Raw genomic sequence first — 22,952 nt, 5'->3', positions numbered from 1 at the left:
TTCAGAAGAGATCAAGATTATGTCTGTATTCAAAAGGGTTCAAAAATAGTAACCATTTAATTTTAGGTATGCCGTTTTCAGGCTTGTGTTAAAAGGGGGGATGAGGGGGCTAGGCTGCTTCTTTTTATTGCCATATTTTTCATATTAGTTAAGATAAAAAGTGCATGTATTATTTTTAATCAATCACCCTTTTCATTGGCGCATTGGAGAGCACTGGTTTGAAATATATGAAAACACAATGAAATACAGCAAATCCAGAAGTGAGATAGGACCTGCACTGCTACCTTCACACTCCTCATTAAGAGAATGTTATCCACCTACGAATGTAGAGCCTTTCGGCAATATTTTAAATATATGAGTTTAAAAATCTATATGTGTGTAAACAGAATTGAGTCTATATTCATAGCAGTTGAATGGGTTCTATATCATGTGAACCCCCAAAAATAAAAATATCATTGGTTTCTAGTCGAACTTCATTTGCTGAAGCACACGCGTCGTAACTATCCGGATGAAACGTCTTATATGTCTTACTAGCTAGCAAATTTTATCTTCGCAGCAAAATATTAAGTTTGCGAGAGTAATATATTCTATTTAGCAAAAATGATCAAGGCAATTTTAATATTTAATAATCACGGAAAACCGCGCCTCATAAGATTTTATCAGTATTTCGTAAGTAAAATCAACATTTAGTTAGCTAGCCGACCAGCCAGCTAGAGCTACACATAACATTGGAAACAGTGAGCTAGCTAGCTAGTTATGCAAACGTTAGCGTTAGCTAACATCTTTACGGCATAATAGTAATAGTAGTAGTAATAATAATAATAATAATAATAATAATAATAATAATAGTAATGTATCGCTGTATTTCGCAGTGCCAGTTGGCCATGAAGTTATGTTTCTGCCTATCTGTTAATTATTTGCTTTGTTTGTTAAGTACAGTTAGACTATCCTAACCTTACTTCATTCTTCTACCTAGCTATGATATCGTTAAAGTTTGGTTGTCACTGTCAGTTATGCGTTTTGGGCAATTAACATTGTAATACAATAGTAGGCAGGCTGTGTTGAAAAATGTCATATTTCACAGTACAGGTGATACCAATAAAATAATACGTTTTCTAGGTGTTTTTGTTGTTGTCCCAGACCTACTATAACTTGATTTCCCTCCACCCTTCCAAAGGCTGAAGACATGCAACAACAGATAATCAGGGAAACGTTCCACCTTGTGTCGAAGAGGGATGACAATGTCTGTAATTTCTTGGAAGGAGGAAGGTAACGTTAACGTTATTAACGTAAACGTTGCTGGGATGTAGCTAAGTGAGCATCAGTGTATACACTCATCGTAGGCCTGCCATGGTGTGATGGGGGGAGCCTGTTTACTTGAATGTTGATTTAACAATGTTGCTGCAATGTAGTGGCATTATTATATCATTGGCAGAAGATTCCAGTCCACAATGTGAAGACATTTTATGTTAGCTGGGACACATTTAGATGAAACACTGTGCCTTGAATTAGCACAAAAGGGGTAATTAACAAACTTTGCATCTTAGCTCTATGATAATGCTCTAGAAAATTTTGTCAGAGGTGCGATCACTTTGCCGCAGGTGTATTTTGGATTGGCATATGTATACTAACAGTTCTCCACAGCAGGTGCAGTAGTTCAAATTATTTAAGTAAAAAGCATTTTCTCTATATTTCAGTGCGAACTTGCATCTAACAATTTGAACCAGATTATCAGTGTTAAAATATGAGAACCAGCTTTAAATTTGATTACAGGGATTGTAAAGTAACTCCTGTTTTTTTCCCAATTTGTAGTTTGATTGGTGGATCCGACTACAAGCTGATCTACCGACACTATGCTACACTTTACTTTGTGTTCTGTGTGGATTCTTCAGAAAGTGAGCTTGGAATTCTGGACCTGATACAGGTACACATATTTAAAATGTTAAATTTTGACTGAACATGTATTGGAATGTAATAGAATATAATAGTTTGGGTCAATACTGTTGAATAAATATGATGTGTCCTCCCCCTAGTTTCCAGTATTATTTGATGCTGCTCTTTTATATGTATTTTTGTGTCAGGGGGTGAAGCAGCCTTATAATATGAATGGATCTCCCTTATTGGGGATGAAGGACAGTAATACATTTTTACCAACAGGGTTACAAGTAGTATTGCTGAATAGTGTGTTCAAGGTTAAGCAGTGTGGAGGAATCACGTGTCAACACATTAAAAGGGTTGTTGATTCCTCAGTAAGTATTGTTTTGTGCTTCTGATTGTCCTTCAGGCTGTTGAGCCATAATTAAAGTTGTAAAATTTGTTCAAGTGACTTTGTTCAAGCGACTATTACAACTTGAGCCAGTGGATAAGCGATTTGTAAAACGTGATGTCCAACCGTCATATGTTTTGGTTAAGTCTTTGTGGTAGGTTTCACGGTCTACTTCCTCAAAATTTCCAGGCAAAAAGTCCTCTGCAACTCATTGTTTGTTTTTGAATTACCCTTTAGTTTGATTACTGGTCATTATAGTTTATGTGGGTGATAGTGGAGTGTGCTGGAAGACAAAAGATACAAACCAGCAGGATAGTTTGGAAAACAAACGATGGCATTTATGAGAAGCCAGAATTTTATCTCTGGTTTGTTTGAAGATCTTTATCGACTCTGATCTTGTTTGTTGCTTTAAAGGAAATATCTTCTCACAGTTTGTAGAACTCACTTGCAGTGGTAGTATTTTCTTCAATCTGTCCGTATATACGTCAGAACTACTCAAAGAGAACCGGAAGGGAAAAGAAATGGAATGCGTCTCAGCGGTTGTGATCTAAATGCAGATGTATCCTATATTATCAACCCTTTTGGGATTATGTTACTGTATCTATGGCAGTGGTCCCCAACCCTGGTCCTGGAGAGCTACATGGTCTGCTGGTTTTTGTTTTCACCTTAAAATCAGCACCCAATTGAAACCCAAGACACCAGGTGAGTTGAGTTAACTGTGTAATCAACTGCTCTAATTGATTCATGAAGTACAGAGTCACTATGAAAACCAGCAGACCCTATAGCTCTCCAGGACCAGGGTTGGAGACCACTGATCTATGGTATAGTGTTCTTGTTATGACTTATGAAAGCAATATGTTCTTCTCTCTTCAGATAAATATTTGCCATTTATTAATTGTTGTGAGTATGTTATCATACCATTGTATGGAGCTGCAGGTGCAGGTATGATCCAGTTAAACCTTAAATAGTGTTAGGAGTGCTGGTCCAGGTGAACTTTGTATTTGCTACATAGTTGTCTCACTTCAGAGATTTGTTTCTTAGTTGCTGTTGTTGAATAAAACCTAAAATTCAGAACAAAAATGAGATATGGATTTTTTTTAATAAGTTGAATTCTCAAATAAGTATTCTGTGGTTATTTGTAGAGAGTACTATCGACAAATGTCTGTACTCACATGACATTGCACTTCTGTCTTCTTTCTGTATTTATACAGAGTACACATACCCCTATTGTAATATGTGTATTTCAAGGGTAATATCACTGGATCGCTCCACTTTTTGATGTTTTTGGTAATTGTTTTTAAAATAACTAAAACCCTGAAGTATCATAGAGTACTCTTATGGGTTGCTTAAACCTGCTTCATGCTGTCTAATCACCCCAGAGAATCAATTTCTCTGCCTCTTTTCGAAAATTTCAGAAGCAAACTGCATTATTGGTCATACATATAACAACATTTTCACATTTGCATATACGTACAAACCTTGGGCACTGAGCTGAGGTGTAGACCATGTCTTTTGTCTGTGGAGTAAGATGTGCTTTAATCTGTGGGACTAAGTTTTTAATGATAATGAGTAATGACGCAATGATTGTGAACGGGTCACAACCAGCAGCCATAAGACAACAACATTGAATGGGTATGTCACATGTATGTCACAGTAAATCTGTAACAAATGTACTTGCCCATACAAAATTAATACCTGCCCAGATATGATAAAGTTTACCCTGTGACATTAAGTGCATAAAAACACAAAGCCTCTGTAATAGCATTTAGCTCACTAACAGCATTACTCTGCATTAATATCATTACTCATTATTTGGCATCATCGGATATTTAAAAAAATGCTAGTAATAGTTAAATGAACCAGTAGATTTTGGAATTGAATAATACAAACAATAATATTTACATAAATAGTAGTGACAGGTACAGCAACTAGCCATGGAAGTGTCAATGTTATCACTCCAAATGTCAGTATGGCTTGCTTAGTTATCACTACACTCACCAACAACTGTGAAAGTGTATTAATAAATTAATTTTGTCTGATAATGTTATTTATACAATTAAACAATATGCAATTTATTATTTAAGTAATTTCCCTGGGCAGTTTAATACTAGCTAATGTGACCATTCCAGCTAATTTAAGTTAATCATTTTAAAGGAATGGGTGTCATGTGACTCCCACGGGAAACTCTCCTATTGATGTAAATGCGGCCACAGTCACCTGGGAGACTTTTTTTTAGCAGCTGCAGGACATGAAAAGATTTTTCTCATTCACCACTAGTTTTTTTCAAACTGGAGTTATGGCCTTGGAACTACCGAGCAGACAACACTATTGAACTCCTGAGAGCGTTGCCTAAGATGAGCAATAAGCCTTTATCTTGAAGTCTCTGCTGTATCTAATCTCTGCCGTGACACAGAAGTGCATTTTCAGATAGCTACCTTGGTTGCATCCTTTTAGTGATGAAAAATCTAATCTAGCTACACATGTAGGTAATCGCTGAGGTAATCAAATATGATGACTTCAGACTAATTCCAGATACCACCAGATAAGGTCTGTGGCCAAAGCGTAGGGTTGATACAATGGTGTCACGTGCAATTACGCAGCATGGCATGCATAGCAAAAATACATTGACATGTGTGAGGAAACAGGTTGGTGAAAGGTGCATTATCAGCTGATTTTTGTTTTGTTGTATGCTTGACCCAATTGTAGTTTGCGTACAATGTAAATGTTTTTGACAGTGTCAACGTTTTCAGTAATAATAGTAGTAAGAAACAGCAGGCTATCTCTGATTGCTTTGTGATGTGAAGTTGTGTTACATATCCTGTGTTGGGGTCATTTCAATCGATGATATGAAGGATCGGGTGTTTGGCAAACATCATGATGACTCAGCGATCTCTATAGTCTACTGGAGGGATGGAACACCATTCTTCCAAAAGATATTCCCTCATTTGTTGTTTTGATGATGGTAGTGGAGAGCGCTGTCTTAAATCTCCCATTGGTGTTCAATTGAGTTGAGATCTGGTGACTACGATGGCCATAGCATATGATTCACATCATTTTCTACTCGTCAAACTTATTCAATTTATTGACCCCTCGTGCCGTGTGGATGGGAGCATTGTCATCCTGGAAGAGGCCACTCCCTTCAGGATAGACATGTTTCATCATAGGATAAAGGTGATCACTCTGTATTGAAAATAACTTTGTACTGAGTGATAACACGGCATAACCGAGCCACCGGACCCCCTCACTGTAGGTGTCAAGCATTCAGGCGTGTACTGTTCTCTTGGTCTACACCACACTGCACTCGCCCACTTATTGAGAATATGGTGAAGGATGTCTCATTTGACCATATCACTTTTCTCATATCTCTGTACACCAGTGCCTATGGTTTTTTCAACACTGAACTCTCAAAAGTGCATTTGTCTTTGTAATGAGGGTTTTATGAACTGCAACCCTACTATAATATCCCTCTGTATGTAGTTGTTGAAGGACTGTTCTTGCTGACAGTCTTATCCCAACTTGCATTGACATTGCTGTTAAGTGTTGTTCAGGATCATGTTAAAATTAATTTTATTTTGGGGAATTTATGTTACCATGATGCTCTACTGTAAATTATGTTGTGGTGCAGCACTATGGCTGATTATTAGCAAAAACCCTGAAGCCTATATAATTATAACCTAATAATAGCATTCTATAAAAAGTAATAATTTGACCTGGGTAGTCAATCAATATTTTGACTAATCAAAACTGCAACCCACAAAACTGACCTATTCATCAGAAACCCAACGTCATGACAGTCAAGTTAAACACAAGTGTATTAAAAACTTGAATTGCATATTTGGATATGTGTCTGACTACATTTTAATGGGGCGGGGTTGTCAGCTCACATGGTACAGTGACTTAAATGTAAAAGTTACTAGAAAAACAAGATCTGTTTGCTTTAAACTCTCTGTAAATTTGGATCATTCTGCTTTCTTTGCCTAGGTCTTTGTGGAAACGCTCGATAAATGCTTTGAAAACGTCTGTGAATTGGACCTTATATTCCACATGGACAAGGTAAGTGTACTGTAAGGGCAGAGAAGAAAGAGCTCAGACAGATGGCTCCACCAAGCAGGTTGTTGGCCATCACTTGCTATTCAGCTGCTGAAATAGCCAGCAGGCTTACCTCTTGTTTCTGGGTTGTGTTTTCCGGTTTCCATATGCCAGCATAAAACCATTTCCAGTCATCAGACAGTTTATACAGACTGAGTAGCATTTGTATAGGCACCTTGATATCTCTATAAAACTAGCACACCATTGCCATGTAAAATTATTTGGCTAGCTACCTAAAAAGTATGTTGATTATATAACTAACCTGCCATCAATATTCGGCTTTAACTCTGGTTAGAGAAGCTTTCTAAAGTAGGGATGGGACGATAAAACTATCTTGGTAAAAAGCATTAATGGTTATTTAAAGATGCTGTATGTTTGTTATTGGACACTTTTGTTCATATTTGATTAAAATTGCTCCACATCTAGACAGATATCAATAAATTAAAAGGTCTACGATTAAGATAAGGTCTCTGACTGGCCCAGGCACTGAAATCAGCCGCTCCAAATTTCACCACGCCTGAATCTTAACAACCAATCAGGACAGCTCTCTGTTCTGCCTGCCTGTCAATCATCTTATTGCGCATTCACAGCGCTGCCACTGAGCAGACAGGGCGGCTTGGACTACACAGACAAGAGCAGGGCAGAGGTAGCTAACGTTACAGCAGAGATAGTGCTCAAACTAGCCCTCCTAACGGCACAAAATGCAGGTACTGACTGACATCTTCAATCTCATCTTAAAACTACATTTTCACTCTGAATTTGACATTAAGACATAGAGATAATGAAAACAAAGTCAAAGTCAAATCAAATGAAACTCAATACATATGAGAAGTAGATATGAAAGTATGTGATGTGACTGGTGACATCTGGCTGTGATGTTTTACTGGCTGTAAAAAAAAAGCTGTAAAAAATAAAAGAAAAAAGCAAGTATTCAAACAGATGCCTTTTTACCTTATTATTGTTTTTTTTTAATGGCTTTTCTTAGGAGCAGATGTTTCATTTCAAACTAACACTAGTTGCACTTTACGCAGTTCTTAAATTTCTGTAACTTGTTTGCTAGCTCATTCAGATAATGTTTAGATATTGCAATAGACGTATCACCACCCTAACATTAGCTATGATAAGAAATAATGGATAGATGGCCAACTGTATACTTTAAATGAAGTTGGAAAGGTACTTAAACCAACTGTCAAAATAACAAAATCGGATCTTGGGTGGCTAGCTAGTTCAGGTGGCAAGCCAGTATAGTTGCTAATTCTAGCAAAGGTAGCTAATGTTAGTGCTATTGATCTTCTTAGTTAAAATAGACTTTCCAGAGAAAAACATGTAGCCTTTATCCAATTGTTAGTGCCTTATAAGGCACATTCCATGTAAATGTTGTGCTGAACTTTGGATGAGAGCCTGTGTTTGACTTATCGTTCATTTAAAAAAAAAAAGATTTAGTATGAATATGTTAATCATTTGAACCTTGGAAACCGGCTTGTCCTGGCCCTCTAGTCAACATGAGCAGAATAATTGCATATAGTGTGTGAACATTATTTTTTGATGCTGTTGTAATAAAAAGTTAATAAACATTTGAATATATTCAAACAAATTTGTTTTTTTCTGGAGTAAGTTTGAATTCCATTATTGGGTCAAGGTGACAGCCCTAGTCTGGGAATGGTCTTGTCAGTTTTCTAAACTTTAGGTAAGTGTTAAACAGCCAATTTTATGGGAGAATATATTAGTGGTTTCAATGAGAGGTAAATAAATAATAAGAGCATTACCAGTCTCGGTAGGCATTCAGCTACTCTGAAGTATAAATGGGTCCAGTTCTCTGGCTAGGCTAGCCCCTTGCTGCTCTGGTTGTAGAGCTGAGGTGGCTTAAATGTTTCAGACAGCTTTATCGTCCCCACAGTTCCTTTTATTAGAGTTACGCATATCAGATTTTCTGGACTGGAAAGCACTCCAGCAGTCCTCTAAGAAATGAATATGGCGAGTCAGCTCAACGCAGCTTATTTGAATGTCCCCACACGGCGTGTGGTTTTGGCCCAGAGGAGGCCTGCGCTTACCGCATTCACGGTCTTTTCTGTGTTTTTGTGAGCAGTGGATTATGGGAAATTGGCTGTCTGTGCAGTGCGTGCCCAACATTTTACGATCACTAGGACATTGTGATCTCAAATACAAAGTTATCACAAGGTCACTGTTTCTCTGTGAAGAAAGGCTCTCTAGATCTTGTTTGGCATTCTGGGTGTTGAGAATATGTACGTAAATGAATGACAGCATATGACATCACAACATATAAAAAAAAGCTTGGGCTCATTTACTATTAAGCATGTGCATAATAATGTGGTTTTTCTGTGGTGTACACAATAGTATTGGGAAGGTGTAAATGTTGGTATTTGTATTATTATCTTTAGTGTAAGTTTGGTGGGAATATATATGATGCACTGTTGGTGTAAATGTGTGTAATAATTTGATCATCTTTAGTGTGGCTTGTTGGTCTCTTGCAGGTGCACTACATTCTTCAGGAGGTGGTGATGGGGGGAATGGTGTTGGAGACTAACATGAATGAGATTGTGGCTCAGGTGGAGCTACAGAACCGCATGGAGAAATCAGAGGTGAGCCCCCAAATTCATCTTTCCCTCCCATCCTGTAATGGTCATCATCACCTGTCTCCTGTCCTAATTTACCCATCTCTTCTTAATTTATCCACACTTTGTTCACTTGTCTTTTCTCTCAGTTTACCCATCTCTTCTCTTTGTTTGCCTAGCTCTTCTTTTTACTCTTGTTTACTCTTCTATTGTCTGAGTTTACATGTTTGTTCTTAGTTTAACTGGCTCTTTGTTTACCTGTCTCTTGTCTGAGTTTACCTGTTTTTTCTTAGTGTACCTTTTCTTAGTTCACCTCTTTTCTCAGTTTACTTTTTTTCATTTCTTAATTCACCTGTTTAATTTACCTGTCTGTCTCATCTCTTCTCTTACGTGTAAATTATCTTAGATTGCTTGTTTCTTCTCTCAGTTATCTGCCACGTCTGTTTCTCTTTCTTAGTTTGAAGTGTGTCTCCTCTTAGTTAATCTGTCCCTCAATGTACATTACATTACAGGCATTTAGCAGACGCGCTTATCCAACTTTTACATAGCATTTTTACATTGTTTCCATTTATACAGCTGGATATATACTGAAGCAACTCCGGTTAAGTACCTTGCTCAAGGGTACAACGGCAGTGTCCTTACCCGGGAATCTAACCTGTGACCTTTCGGTTACAAGCCCAGTTCCTTGCAAGCTAAGGTCACATGCAGTGTCAGAGCCTGTGCTTGTTAGTCACTGCCTCAGAGTTGGGTGTGGTGGTGATTACGGACTGTGTGCGACAGAGTGGGGTTTGTAATGGGCAGTTCTGGGGCCTTTCTAACCCTGCATTAGGGGGCTACCTGCCGTTTTGCATGGTTTTATCATGTGACCACACTGCGCGCAGTTAACCAGTGACGTCAGTTAGTCTGCCTGTTGCGCGGGGTGGTTTTTAAAACTGCAGGCTGTGTAATAGTGTGCGGATTCCCTCCGGATTATGAGGTTGCGTGATGTCATGTCTGGCCTGCTTGCAGGGGGGCCTGTCCGCGGCTCCGGCCCGCGCCGTGTCAGCCGTCAAGAACATGAACCTTCCGGAAATCCCCCGGAACATCAACATCGGGGACATCAACATCAAGGTGCCCAACCTCTCCCCGTTCTGAGCCCGTCGCCGCGGCGACCGACGTCGAGGGGCGGCGAGGGCGGCGCGAGGAGTGACCCGATGCGATGCTCCCCTTTTCCTCCCTCAGCTTTTACTCCTCCCTTTTTCAGAAAAAGAAATATTTCCCTGTATAGTCATTCCCGTTAGGAAAACCTTTAGCCAAAAAAGAGGAGCGGAAATGTTTTTCGCCTCCAGGCTCTTCCCAGCAGCCGATTTTCATTTGGAACTCTGCAGACTGCAACAGCCATGTCTGAGGATTTCTCCCCGTGTCTGACTACAGATCGCCAGCTCTGTAAGGGATAAGGTTCCTGAGCCAGGGCTCATGGGAAATGCAGGGTATCTGGAGGAATAAAAGAAAAACAGTCTGTACCTCACTTTTAGGGAAATGTTTTTTTTTTTTGCGGGCTTGGTGAAATGCTACTGACCCTCTGTGCATTCTTTATCAATTGAAAACAAAGTAATTGCGTTCTCAGTATTTTTAATTTATGGATGTTCTTTTTCGTGCTGGCTGGCCCTGCATGGCAATTCAGGCTCTCTCTTTAAGGTCTGGGGCCAATGAGAAAGAAACCTGCAGTCGGCCGTTTGCTTCCAAGGAAGCATCGGTGGTCGCGGTTGGTTGAGAAACAGGATGTGGTTCACGGGCGAGGTATCTTTACTGCGCATCTGTCCCTCTCCCTGTCCCACCTGTCTGGCGAGCTCTGCGCAACCTGAGGATACGTTGCGTCTGAGAGAACAACGTACCCCTGCGCAAAAACAAAAGAAAATTGGCGGGTAAAATGGGGAGGGGGGAGAAGTTTCTCAGAATTTCAAACGAGAAAAACAGGCAGGCTTGGAACAGAGCGACTTGGTCCACTGTACCGGCTTCCTGCTGGAATGTAGAGTGACAGCGGGCCTGTTTGGAACTGCAAAACCAGTTTAAATCTGAGTGAACTCAGCCGCACGGCAGGGGCTTCACCAAACGGCTTCCCTTGCTCTGGTGCCGTGACGTGAGGGAGAGGGAAAGGGAGGAAGTGAGAAAGGGGGTGAGGAATAAGAGAGAAACTGAGGGAAAGAGGAATTGCGCGTAGGGAGAGGGTAGGAGGGGAAGAGAAAGAGGGTGTTTTTGCGCGGGCCGCTTTGGTGGGTCGCCGCAGCGTTTCTCTCGTTAGCCTCCTGACCGAGGGCTGTTTCCTGCGGCTGCACACTCAGCTCTGGGCAGGGGTATGAGGTATGCTATCTGCTGGTGCACGGGTTAAAAACCGCATTTCCCATTTCTGGTCTGACGTCTGTTCTGCTTGATTTCAGTACGGCAGTTGAGTCCTGGAGAAAATATGAAAACAACACTGGAAAAAAAAAAAAAAAAAGATTTTTTTTCTTCTTAAAATTCTACTCCTTGGTTGATTTGCATAACAGTTGTGTATGATAGGAAACACCTGCTTAATTTGCACTGAAGCAAGCTCCTCAGCTTTTGCCCATATCTGTACTACTCTGATGTGTGACCTTGAGGACATTGGCTGTAAAATGGTGAAACCATTTGGTTAAATTATGCTGACATTTTTTTTTTGTTTGTTCCCCACATACATTCCCATAGATGTTGATGGTTTCATACGACAGAGAATTTCATTTGTTTCCTTTTTTTCGTTGAAAAATATAGTTTGTATATTTTTCATTATTGTACAGTACATCAGCTCTTTATTATAGACGTGCCATTCGGAAACATTTTTATTTTGTCAATATTTCATGCGGTTACTTGGGGAAGTGATTCCCCCGCATGAGCAACATTATTTAGAATTGTGCGCAGTGATGTTCCTTTGAATTGTGTACGAGTGGTGACTGACGCTCGGCCTAGTGTGTGACACACTGTACAGATCATTTCCTGACGCATTAATAAACCAGCAATAGAAAAAACTTTGTGTTGAGTGTTTGAATTTTTTTTTTTGTTTTTTTTTTTTGTTCCCATTTCTCTTGAAATACAAAAATTTGCTGCCATGACATCAGTATACCCCGACTTCCTTTGTTAATCATCATGTTGACCGGTGTCTACCACTGCAGCTGGTCTACCGTTCCCATCTCCCAAACTCATGAGAAGCACACTTCTGTCAAGCCGGCTGGGAGGGCTAGGAGAGGAACCAGTCATTTACTGCAGAAGGGAGGGGGCGAGGGAGGGGGTAAATGTGGTTGCTGAACACCGCACAATAACGGTTGTGCAGCCTCGACTGGGACATGATTTGGACTGGTCAGAGTCGGGGTGGGGGGCGGGGGTGGGGGGGGGGCAGATCCTTCTGACGCACGTCCAGCGAGCGGGAGTGTCCTGCAAGGTGTCTTCCATGCGGTCGCACAGTCGGAGCCTGCTTTGCGATTGGACAGCAGCCCTCCCCTCCGTAGCGCGCATTCTTTCCAACCCCCCTCCGCTCCTGCTCCCCGGTGCCGGGTAAGTTTGTGAGAATGGAGAGAGTGCCTCTGGTGAGTGTTCCGGTGTGTGCACACACGTGTGTGTGCGTGTGTGTGGTTTTCCAAAAAAAAAGCAAAATGTGAAAAACATGCGCTGTGCCTGCCCTCACAGGCAGATGTGAGTGGAGGGAAGCGGCGTGTGTTTCGCATCAGCTCCCGCGTTTCGGCTGATCCCGCGCCAGTCTCAGGCGCGCGCTCCTAATGGAATCCGCTCCGTAATCACCTGGCGCGTCCCGCTCTTCCTGCCCGTCCCCCTCGCTTATCGTGATTGGAGGCCGCGCCGGTACGGATCAGTCGCTGCTCCTCTTCGGCGTGTTTCAGTGAGCTCGTGATTCGAGTCCGTTTCTTCATCATCATTCACCGAACGGATCCCACATCTGGCTGGAGTAGGAACGACCTCCGAGGTTTCCCTAGCCAAAGGACTCCGGTATGTCTTTTTAAAAGGAAACAGGAGCGGGTTCAGCTTGTATGTTCAGGGCGTTTCTGAATGATCCCGAGTTGTAAAATGTGGAAAATTGTTTAGACCCCACTGCTTCACATGGGGAGAGTGGAGTTGTTGGCTGTTTAAGAGATTCACGGCTTAGTTTCCTGTGCGGGTCCTCAACTACCCTGGCTGTGATACTTAATAGCTAGTCATGAGTATTGTAGAGTGTTGTTTTAGAAGGAAACTGATGAATATATTATTGTTAGAAAGTTACACATTTAAATACTAGTAGTGACAAAAAAACTGCTGAAGGGCATTCTGGGCACTGTCCTGTAATTCTAAACATGTGATTCGTGTGTGAGCAACTCCACAAAAATGAACAATTTGACTGGATAAAAAAAGAGCAGATCAATGCTTTCACTTCTAAGCTGCAACAGATTGTTTGAACGATGGATGTCAGCTGTTGTAATTATAGGCTGGCATGAAAGGTAAAAACTCAGCAGTCGTTCTCAAATGGACCACATAAATTATGTAAGGGTTGAATACCGGGTTCCCGATGGGGAGGAGGGGGGGCAGTAAATAAATAAATAAATATGCACTCCATCCTCTGCTATGTCTTTCCTGGAAGTACCGGAAAACAAATCACAAACTTCTAAGCTGCTTTTCTGGGTTTTGTCAATTGCAAATCACTGCATAAGAGCTGTTTTTTAATTACGATAAGTGTTTGCAACTACTAATGCTGTGCATTTTTCTTGTTTGCCTTTTCCTTTGTAAGTACTTTTCTTTAGGTAATTGAATGCTTGTATCTTAAATTGCCCCCCCCCCCCCAAAGAATTCTGCAGTCATTCTCCACCTTTTCACAACACATGATTGAGCATTTATAGTATACCTTGGGGAAAAGTGTGCTCTTACTCCATGTCCGGTATGTGGTAAAAAAAAATAGAATTTAAGAATTGGATTTGGGGACATGAGTAGCTGTTGAATTCACTTTTTTCACTTCTGTAATGCTTCTTTTGCAATTAATCTCTTCATTTCATTTGACAAATGAATCGCCAGTTTAAAAAAGATTATGATTTTGTTTGTAGTGTTTGTAGTGTTTTTTGCTGTCATGTAGCGTAGCTGAAGCATGTTTGACATGCTGAGAAATATTCTTATATCTAATCTCTGCATGGTTGGGGCTTTCCATTTCTGTTTTAGCAATTATCATTTACAAAAATGATCATTTTTGTATATAAAAAAAGTAGATGTAAAAACACATGCGTAAATCTTTTCAAAAGTTCCTATTTTGTCCATGAGGATAAGAGCAAAGTGAATTGTGTTCACCAAAAAATGGTCACTCTCAGAAGAAGTGTATTCCGTTTAATTTTTAGAGTGCCAAGCACTAAAGGTGTAAGGCAACCTGTTGCATTTCTTGATGTTATTTAGTTTTGATTTTTATTGTATTATGCTTGCATTTAATTTTGTAAGGAAAAGGCTATGGTATACTACATTTGAAGGCCAGTGTGCTATGTTGAAAACATTCATAAATTCATGCAACTGAATAGTGATGTACTGCATGATCCTTATTGGAGCATACCTGCTATTTTATTACTTTTTCAGAACATAATATATAATTTATAACAATATATAATTTATGGAAAGACTGAACCTCACCTGTTAAGTTGCAGTGCGTTATTACGCTTGTGCCACAGTTCCTGTTACACATCCACTGATTATAGGGTCTGTCTGAGTGGCCACATTCTGAGGAACCGAAGCACAGTCACGCTTTTCATTTAGAGATGCACCAATACCATTTTGCCTTGGGCAAGTCAGGGCATCTCTGTAAAGGTGTCTATATATAAAGAAATAAAATAAGCCATATGCAATCCTTTGGATAAGACAAAGAAGGGCAGCTTATGTTCATTATTTTCCACAGAATTAATAAAAGATCATGTTAGCCCGAGAAGGGTTCATTTGAATATGAGTGAAATGTAGCTATAGCTGTTCTGTCCAGCCTATTCCAACCATCCACTGTATTCGGAATTCACTTGTGGCAACTCTTTGTTGAGCCGTGTACGCATCATTGCGATAAGTAAATTACCTAAATAATTAAGGGCTGGATCAGCCTAAAACCACTGCCAACATGCATAATCAGTGCAACACTAGACCTACTTACAATATTTTTCATCCGAATCATGTAAACGCTGGTAATTTCGACCAGTGTACAAAAATTCTAACACCCTTCTAGAGTCAGTCTATGGGGTGTTGATGACTTGTGTGCCAATATAGCCTTTATGCACCATGGCATGGAGTCTACCGCCATCTGGGCTTCTGCAGGAGGAAGAGGGCACCATTGATGTGAGAAAATCTTTCAACTCCTGGTCTGTTGATGGAAGTGGAAAATGCTGTCTCAGGCATCATTGCAGAATATCCCATAAAAACATCCTGCCTTAGACACAGTTTTGTTTGGAACAATGAGAAGTTTATCTTGTCTTGGTCACTCCAGGCAAATGTGCTCTAACAGTCACTCCTTCTTCCATGGTCTCTGGGGTGTTCTCTTACTGTCATGCCAGGCATAATCATATGTGGCCCGGCCAGAATTGTCCGAAGCAAGGATGTTATCTTTGGGTTTCCATTTTTGTAGAGAACCTATTTCCTTTTTTGTGAATAACAAGCAATATCACAGTCAATGCATGACTGGAAAATAAACACACTAGCCCACAAAATAATACATTTTTTAGTTAACAGTCATTGATGTTTATACATGGCACGCAGTCATATCAACTGTTGCGTTTTGGCCCTCATTTTTTTCAATGTGATGCGACTCTATGAAAGAATAATCAATGAGCTTTCAAATGAGGAGTCGAACATTAGTCATGTTGGGGCAAAGCAAAGTTATTGTATGGAGGGTATTGGGTAGGACCCCTCCTACCTCCTTGCCTCCAGAATAGTCTGAATTCTTTGTGGCATGGATTAAACAAGGCACAAAAATATTTCTTAGGGATTTTGGTCCATGCTAACTCGATAGCATCATGCAGTTCCTGCAGATTTTTCATCCACACATTCATGCTGCGAACCTCCTGTTCCACCGCATCCCAAAAGTGCTCTATTGGATTGAGAGCGAGGGACTGTGGCCATTGGAGTGAACTGTCAATGTCATGTTTCTGAAGGCAGAATGAGGTGATGTGTGTTTAGTACCATGTTGTATTATCGTACAGGAAGTATCCTTTTGAAAGAGGGTGGCCTGTGGCCATAAAGGGATTCACGTGGTCAGCAACAATGCCTAGGTATGTTGTGGCATTCAAATGATGCTCTATTGATTTTAAGGGGTCTAACGTGTGCTCTCTCCCAAGACACTACAGAAGGCAACTACTTGCTATTAAAATGGCCAGGGAAGGAACCACAAAGTACTGATAACAGGGGTGTAAATATTTGTTTCTTGACTTGATTCTTTATTTTTCTGGAGAAAAAAAATTATAATTTGTAAACAATTCAACTGTGGTTTGTGACAATGCATTATTATCAAAGAATATAATTTTCTGAATTTTTCCAGAATAAAATATAGCCTACCTCAGTACTTGTACAGTATATTTTATAGTTTTATTTGTACATCAAAGGTGTGAAAAGGCATTTTATACGCACACACGCACACGCAAACTGTGAATGCATTAATTATGCACACAGTCTTGGAGGTCTTACTTTTCATTTGATGTTTCATATATTTTCTGAAGTATTGAGTGCACATGCACATAAGCTGTATTTAGGTGTGCTGGCTAGGCTCCTGGGCTATGCTCACCTCAGACTGAAAGCCCACCTGCTTCAGAACAACACTCTTTTTTTTTGTACCCTAGCAGCATTGCGATTTGTCCTCGTTTCCCTGAAACATCTGAACTGCAAACAGCTGGGGGCTGTAAAACTGCTACGAACGTGGAGAAATGAGACCCAAAGGTGCTTCGCAGATCCAGGTCAGAGGGTGGACTAGGCGTGAGCTCATCAGAACAAAATTCCTTCTTAAAAGAACCCATCTGAGAATCCTAGCTCCTTCTATCATATTTATTTATAGACAGCGACAGTCTTATTATAAGACGTTCATTTGGCGCACAGAAGCATTTGCCCTGCAAAGGTTTCTTGATTGTGATAAACTGTAGAAGAAGTTTTACAGCTTGGTTCTGCATTCCACTCAAGTTCACTCAAGTACTGGCAATTTTGTAATTATCTGGAACATGTTTTCCTCTGACGTTGCACATATGCTCTGGCTTTGCAGTTTAACCCATGCAAAATCAATTATGGCTGCATGCAGTTCACTTAGTTTTACAGAGATGAAATAAAATACAAAATAACTCTCCTTACACTTTACCAAAGTCTTAATGCCAAATAAAGTTAGTTATTGTTGCGGTGTGAAGGAGAAACATTGGGTTTAAGGCATTCAGTCTACTCATGCCAGTTATATTTTTCTGACAATTTTCATTTTGTTATGAACTGCTTTTATGTTCCATACCCTCATTCTGGACTAGTACCCACATGATATCCAGGCTTTGTTAAAGCAGCATTTTTACTAGTTAAAACACAATTCTTACTAGTGAACAGGACATATCAAATATCTGTAAATCTGTAAAATGTTGTGTTGTGATAGCATTCTTAATTGTGGAAATAAAATTTTTACTAGTTGAAACAACAAAAAACTTATGGCACGATTTGGCAACTACATTCTCACTTTACCATAAATGCATTAATGTGAACCAATGCACACATTTTCAACTGTCCACACACTTCTGACTAGTTGCAATCCAAATATATATGTTCATTTCTGACTAGTGAAATTTCAATTAAAAGAGATCTACTATTAATTTCTTGCTAGTTGCTATTTCAACCAATGCTCAATTCAATTCTGACTAAGCACAATTTAACTTTAAAATTCAGGGTATATATATATATTTTTTTTAGAGATATACTGTAAAGATGTACTGTATAAAATGAAACTGAAGTATCTAAAATACAAATACATAATTATTTTATTCATAAGATGCATAACTACATTTACTTACTGTAGAATGTAATTTTGATTTAGTCATAATGGGATTTTCACTTTGCAACATTATGATGATGAAGAAGGTGCGTATCCTGTACGTGGAATAACATTCTGACCTGCGTGAATATGAGTCCAACTACTCATAGTTAATGTTGAGAAATCTAAAATTGATACAGCATTATGAGTAGTAAGAATTGTCTAGAACGGAATTAAAACAAAAAGATATTTAAAATTCAATGTATGACTATGTCTGTGCAACACTAGTTGCAGCTGGTTTCAGTGTGCCACTATTTGTTTGTCGTCATTATCCCTCCTGTTACATTCATGGGTCAATTACAGTACATCAGTTATGTTGCACATCAGTTTTGACTCGGTATGGGTTAGTCATCTCCTAGTTGTCAGGATAGGTATTTATCCTTACCTACTAAAAACACAAGCCATCAACAACCATGCAATTTTTTTGTACTTTATTGTAAATGGACTGCATTTATATAGCACTTTTATCCAAGGCGCTTTACAATTGATACCTCTCATTCACCCATTCACACACACACACACACCAATGGTGAAAGGCTGCCATGCAAAATCCCAATCAGCAGTTAGGGGTCTTGCCCAGGGACACTTCGACACGCCCAGGCCAGGGATCGAACCGGCAGCCCTCCGACTGCCAGACAACCGCTCTTACCTCCTGAGCTATGTCACCCCCATACAGACCTTTTTTATTGTATGATACACCACTAATTTTCATAACTAAACACATTTTGCAGCATATTATTGATTATATTTGCCATGTTAGATATAGAATGTAAATGTTTTGTTTGATTATCTCTTTTTAGATATCCGGAATCACTTCCCAGTTATTTCATTTGTCATGATAACTTGACAATGACCAAATTCACAACTTTAATGTTACCATGAAGATGAACAATTTTATCCACGGACACTGCAATTTATCACATTTGATTGCTTTTTATCATTGAACAGCACTACTATATGGATGGATGAATGGATGAGTGGAGGGACTAATCCATTTCAGCAAGTTATCTATTGATACTGCTCATGAATTACAGTTCATGAATGTGACCTTAGATGCACTTTTTGCATTTGTACCAAGTTGTGCTATTTTCGCTGACTTTATATAAAGGGTGCTGCCCTTTTATGTAGCTTCAGACTGGACTTTGGGTGGATTTGGACCAGATTTCGCCACCTGAATGGCCGTCACAATGAATACAGAAACGTGCTGTCTCCTCTCTATGTAGGGGGTTACAATAGCATTTCCCCACTGCTCAAAGGAATACCCCCCCCCCCCCTTGTGTATCTCCCCACTGTTCAATCCTGAGTTCAGATCACAAATGCACAGTATGCAGAAATCAATGATATTGTAAAAGATGACCAAAGGCCAGCAGGCTGCCATCCTCTTACATCTGCGTGTTCCTGTAAGCTTATCAATATTCTTTGCTCCTCCCTTGTTGTTGTAATCAGGCATAACTGAATGTTGCGTCACATGCCATAGTCCTCCAGACAGATACGCCGATTGTCTTTGTTGCCAACGCATAGAACTGTTTCTGTTAGCCAGTGACTTCATTAATTATATGAGCGTAATAATGGTTGAGTGTAATGTCCTGGTCCACAGTGATACCAGTACCTAATAGCACGCAGGACAGTATTATATGGACTTGAGTTATAAACTTTGAGTTTGTTAGTGCTGATCTGGGGACATTGAGCTCCATAATGTTTGAGACTAAGACATATTTTTTCGTAATTTGGCGGTGTACTCCACAATTTTATATTTGTAAGCAAACCATTTTCATGTGGTTAAATTGCAGATTCTCAGCTTTTAGTAAAATGCATTTTTATACATTTTGGTTTCACCCAGTAGAAATGACAGCCCTTTTTATACATAGTCCCCCCATTTCAGGGTGTGATAATGTTTGGGACAAATGGCTTCATGGGTGTTTCTGATTAGTTTGGTGTGTTGTTCAATTGTTTCCTTAGTGCAGGTATATCAGTATCTAGCCTTGACTCTAGGCTTTTGATTGCCTTTGGTGTTTGCTCTTGGTGTTTGTTAACATAGGGACCAGAGCTGTGCCAATAAAAGTCATTATGAGACTGAGAAATAATAATAAGAAAAAAACAAAACAAAAAACAGTTAGAGATATAGGCCAAACCTAAGGCTTACCAAAATCAATTGTTTGGAGCATCACTAAGAATGCAAACTACACTGCCAGATGCAAACCACTAGTTAGCCACAAAAACAGGATGGTCAGGTAACAGATTGTTAAGAAGTACCTAAAATAGCATGCAGAGTTCTGGGAAAAAGATCTTGTTGGCAGATGAGACTAAAACCGCGTTTCCACCGCAGGAACTTTCCCCAGGAACTATGAAGCTTTTGAGGAACTCAGTGCGTTTCCACCGCAGGGACCAGGGTCTAAATTAAGTTCCGGGGTCTTTATTTTACCCCCAAAAAAGTCCCTGCTCGGGGGGTAGTACTTTCCAAAAGTACCGGAACTTTTGGGGTGGGGCACAAGCGCTGAACATTTCTGATTGGTCGAGTACTCACAGCATTTTATTTCAACCGCCATTTTTTAAAAATCTGCAGCCGCAAACCGATTTATTATTTTCAAAATAATAACTTGAATTCAAACTTTTATGTTATGCGGTGCAGTAGCCTACTTTTGCCTGCCGACGTCTACAGATGAGAAATTAAGATTGAGGATTATAACGTGTGCTCTTCTGTTCTTTTTTTGTTTAGCATTAAGTCTGTTTTATAAAATATTAAGCATTTGTGCTGGGACAGCATATTACGTACCAAAACATTCAAACTATTTGATTCGGTTGCTGAATATTTTAATTCGGATTTTCTTTGTTAGCCAGTTATAATTGACTCAAAACGCTTGACACAGTTACGTGAGGTATGCGGTAGTTCTGTGTAATTTACGTTGGGGATACAGTAAAAGCAAACTGGAAAAAATCACCTATTTACACACCCCAGTGCAAGTACGTCATATTACACCTCTTCCCTTGTGTAATTATAATACATGGAACTCAAGACTCAAGTACCTCTAATGTTGTACCATTGTCTCGTCTCTTCTCTCCTCCTTTTTGCTGTCTCCTTTCACTGACTTGACTTTAGTACTTTAGAACACAAGCGTGTTCTCCCAAAAGCTTATCAGTGACCACCAGGGACAGCAATGTGTGTGGAAAGATCTCAGTAAGACTGATTAAACACCCCAGATAGTAGCTACCGTTTAGTCTTGTCTTAACTGAGTTAAGGTACTTGTGTGTATCTATTGGTCTTTTTTTCTTCATCATGTTAATGAGTTCCATAAGCTGTGTAATTACATGAATAAGTTTGCAGTCTGTAGCTACATAGTGCAAACACACACGTGGTCTCTCGTTCCTTCCAGCTAACTCTCCAACTCAAACTCTAACTAACAATCTAACAACTTCATAGTTGGTAGCGATACTCACTTGTAGCCAAATTAGTTTATTCAGCCACACCGATGGGCCTACCACTGCACAAATATTTCCACCACGCTAAATACGTCTTTCCCCTTTGTTCAAAGGACATGTGCGTACATGCACGTGTACATGTGCAATAAACTAGTTCAAGATTTGTCTGAGGTGGGATTGGAACCAAAACCTCTCACTTGTCCAAACATTCCCTAGGCAAACGCGTTACCAGTCAGCTATTACCGCCCCGATGCGCGCACACAGAGACGGCTGAATTCTAGCCAAAGGAAGCGAATCACAGGGAAATCACCGCTGCTGGAAAATGGTAAAGAAGCATCTGGTATGGCAGCCATCAGGAAAAAGCTGGTGATTGTGGGCAATGGTGCATGTGGGAAAACATGCCTTCTGATCGTGTTCAGTAAGGACCAGTTTCCTGAGGTCTACGTCCCCACTGTCTTTGAGAACTACGTCGCCGATATCGAGGTGGATGGCAAACAGGTGGAGCTGGCTCTGTGGGACACGGCAGGTCAGGAGGACTATGACCGGCTTTGTCCTCTCTCCTACCCTGACACCGATGTCATCCTCATGTGCTTCTCCATCGACAAGCCAGCCAGTTTGGAGAACATTCCAGAGAAGTGGACCCCTGGGGTGAAGGACTTCTGTCCCAATGTTCCCATAATCCCTGTGGGCAACATGAAGGATCTCCACAACGATGAACACACACGCCGGGAACTGGCGGAAATGAAACAGGAGCCAGTGAGGCAGGAGGAATGGCGGGATATGGCCAATCGTATCAAAGCTTTCGGCTACATGGAGTGTTCAGCAAAAACAAAGGATGGAGTGAGGAAGGTGTTTGAAATGGCCACTAGGGTGGCGCAGCAGGCACGCAGAGGGAAAAAGAGCAACAAATGCCTCCTGCTATAAATTGTATAGAAGGGTGCACCCCCTACAGACATGCACATTATATGCACATTATACAAACGCAGTATGTGCATTGTATTTTTAAATTATATAAACACAATGCACATACACCCCAACAGACACACACTATACACACTGAGTGAACATACTCTCACACATGCCCTACAGTAACACACATTATACATACATACTGTACATCCCTACAGGTACACACATTTTATACACACAGCGGGCCTCATTTATCAAACGTCAAGTGAACAAATTTAATTTTTAATCATTTGGAAATGCATTTACGCAAACAGTGTGGGATTTATCAAAGTTTTTGTATGTCAGTTTGTACATAGAATCTGAACGTATTTCACAAGCGCTTTAACTGTTCGCATTGTGTACATACATTATATTACAGGCATTTAGCAGACGCTCTTATCCAGAGCGACTTACACAACTTTTACATAGCATTTTTACATTGTATCCATTTATACAGCTGGATATATACTGAAGCAATTTCGGTTAAGTACCTTGCTCAAGGGTACAACAGCAGTGTCCTACCAGGGAATCGAACCTGTGACCTTTCGGTTACAAGCCCAGTTCCTTACCCACTGTGCTACACTCCGCCCGTAAATGAAAAAGCATGGTTGTAAAGCTTGCATGCTTT

The 22,952-nt window shown here is 40.1% G+C and overlaps 3 protein-coding genes across 4 annotated transcripts in view; all 3 read left to right on the top strand.

Annotated features, from left to right (window-relative positions):
• The first annotated feature begins 473 nt into the window (after positions 1-473).
• On the top strand, positions 474-11,953 carry LOC135254958 (AP-3 complex subunit sigma-2). The gene is made up of 6 exons (XM_064335587.1): positions 474-669; positions 1,178-1,269; positions 1,813-1,924; positions 6,248-6,319; positions 8,848-8,955; positions 9,937-11,953. The coding sequence occupies exons 1-6, from the start codon at positions 601-603 to the stop codon at positions 10,060-10,062; spliced, it is 579 nt and encodes a 192-aa protein (XP_064191657.1). The 5' UTR covers positions 474-600; the 3' UTR covers positions 10,063-11,953.
• A 360-nt stretch (positions 11,954-12,313) lies between these two features.
• LOC135254957 (aminopeptidase N-like) overlaps positions 12,314-22,952 on the top strand; it is a 30,637-nt gene continuing 19,998 nt past the window's right edge. The window contains exon 1 of one of the 2 annotated variants that reach the window (XM_064335585.1): positions 12,314-12,471. The gene's annotated coding sequence lies outside the window, so the exon portion shown is untranslated. Of the gene's footprint in view, positions 12,472-12,565; positions 12,919-22,952 lie in introns of those variants that run through there. The other variant, XM_064335586.1, reaches the window with a different exon arrangement.
• Positions 21,612-22,496, top strand: LOC135254955 (rho-related GTP-binding protein RhoA-B-like). Its single transcript, XM_064335584.1, has one exon. The coding sequence runs from the start codon at positions 21,719-21,721 to the stop codon at positions 22,298-22,300; it is 582 nt and encodes a 193-aa protein (XP_064191654.1). The 5' UTR covers positions 21,612-21,718; the 3' UTR covers positions 22,301-22,496.

This window comes from Anguilla rostrata, chromosome 5 (assembly GCF_018555375.3).
Source record: "Anguilla rostrata isolate EN2019 chromosome 5, ASM1855537v3, whole genome shotgun sequence".
Lineage (NCBI taxonomy): Eukaryota > Metazoa > Chordata > Actinopteri > Anguilliformes > Anguillidae > Anguilla > Anguilla rostrata.
Note: the sequence above shows the minus strand (reverse complement) of the source record. Positions and strands in the feature narration are given on the sequence as shown.

What these genes read in the sequence shown, in the direction of transcription:
- LOC135254958 (XM_064335587.1), top strand. Translation starts at nt 601, where the DNA reads ATGATCAAGGCAATTTTAATATTTAATAATCACGGAAAACCGCGCCTC. An exon ending in TTATATTCCACATGGACAAG is followed by an intron (nt 6,320 to 8,847) that starts GTAAGTGTACTG and finishes GGTCTCTTGCAG; the next exon opens with GTGCACTACATTCTTCAGGA. An exon ending in ACCGCATGGAGAAATCAGAG is followed by an intron (nt 8,956 to 9,936) that starts GTGAGCCCCCAA and finishes GCCTGCTTGCAG; the next exon opens with GGGGGCCTGTCCGCGGCTCC.
- LOC135254955 (XM_064335584.1), top strand. Translation starts at nt 21,719, where the DNA reads ATGGCAGCCATCAGGAAAAAGCTGGTGATTGTGGGCAATGGTGCATGT.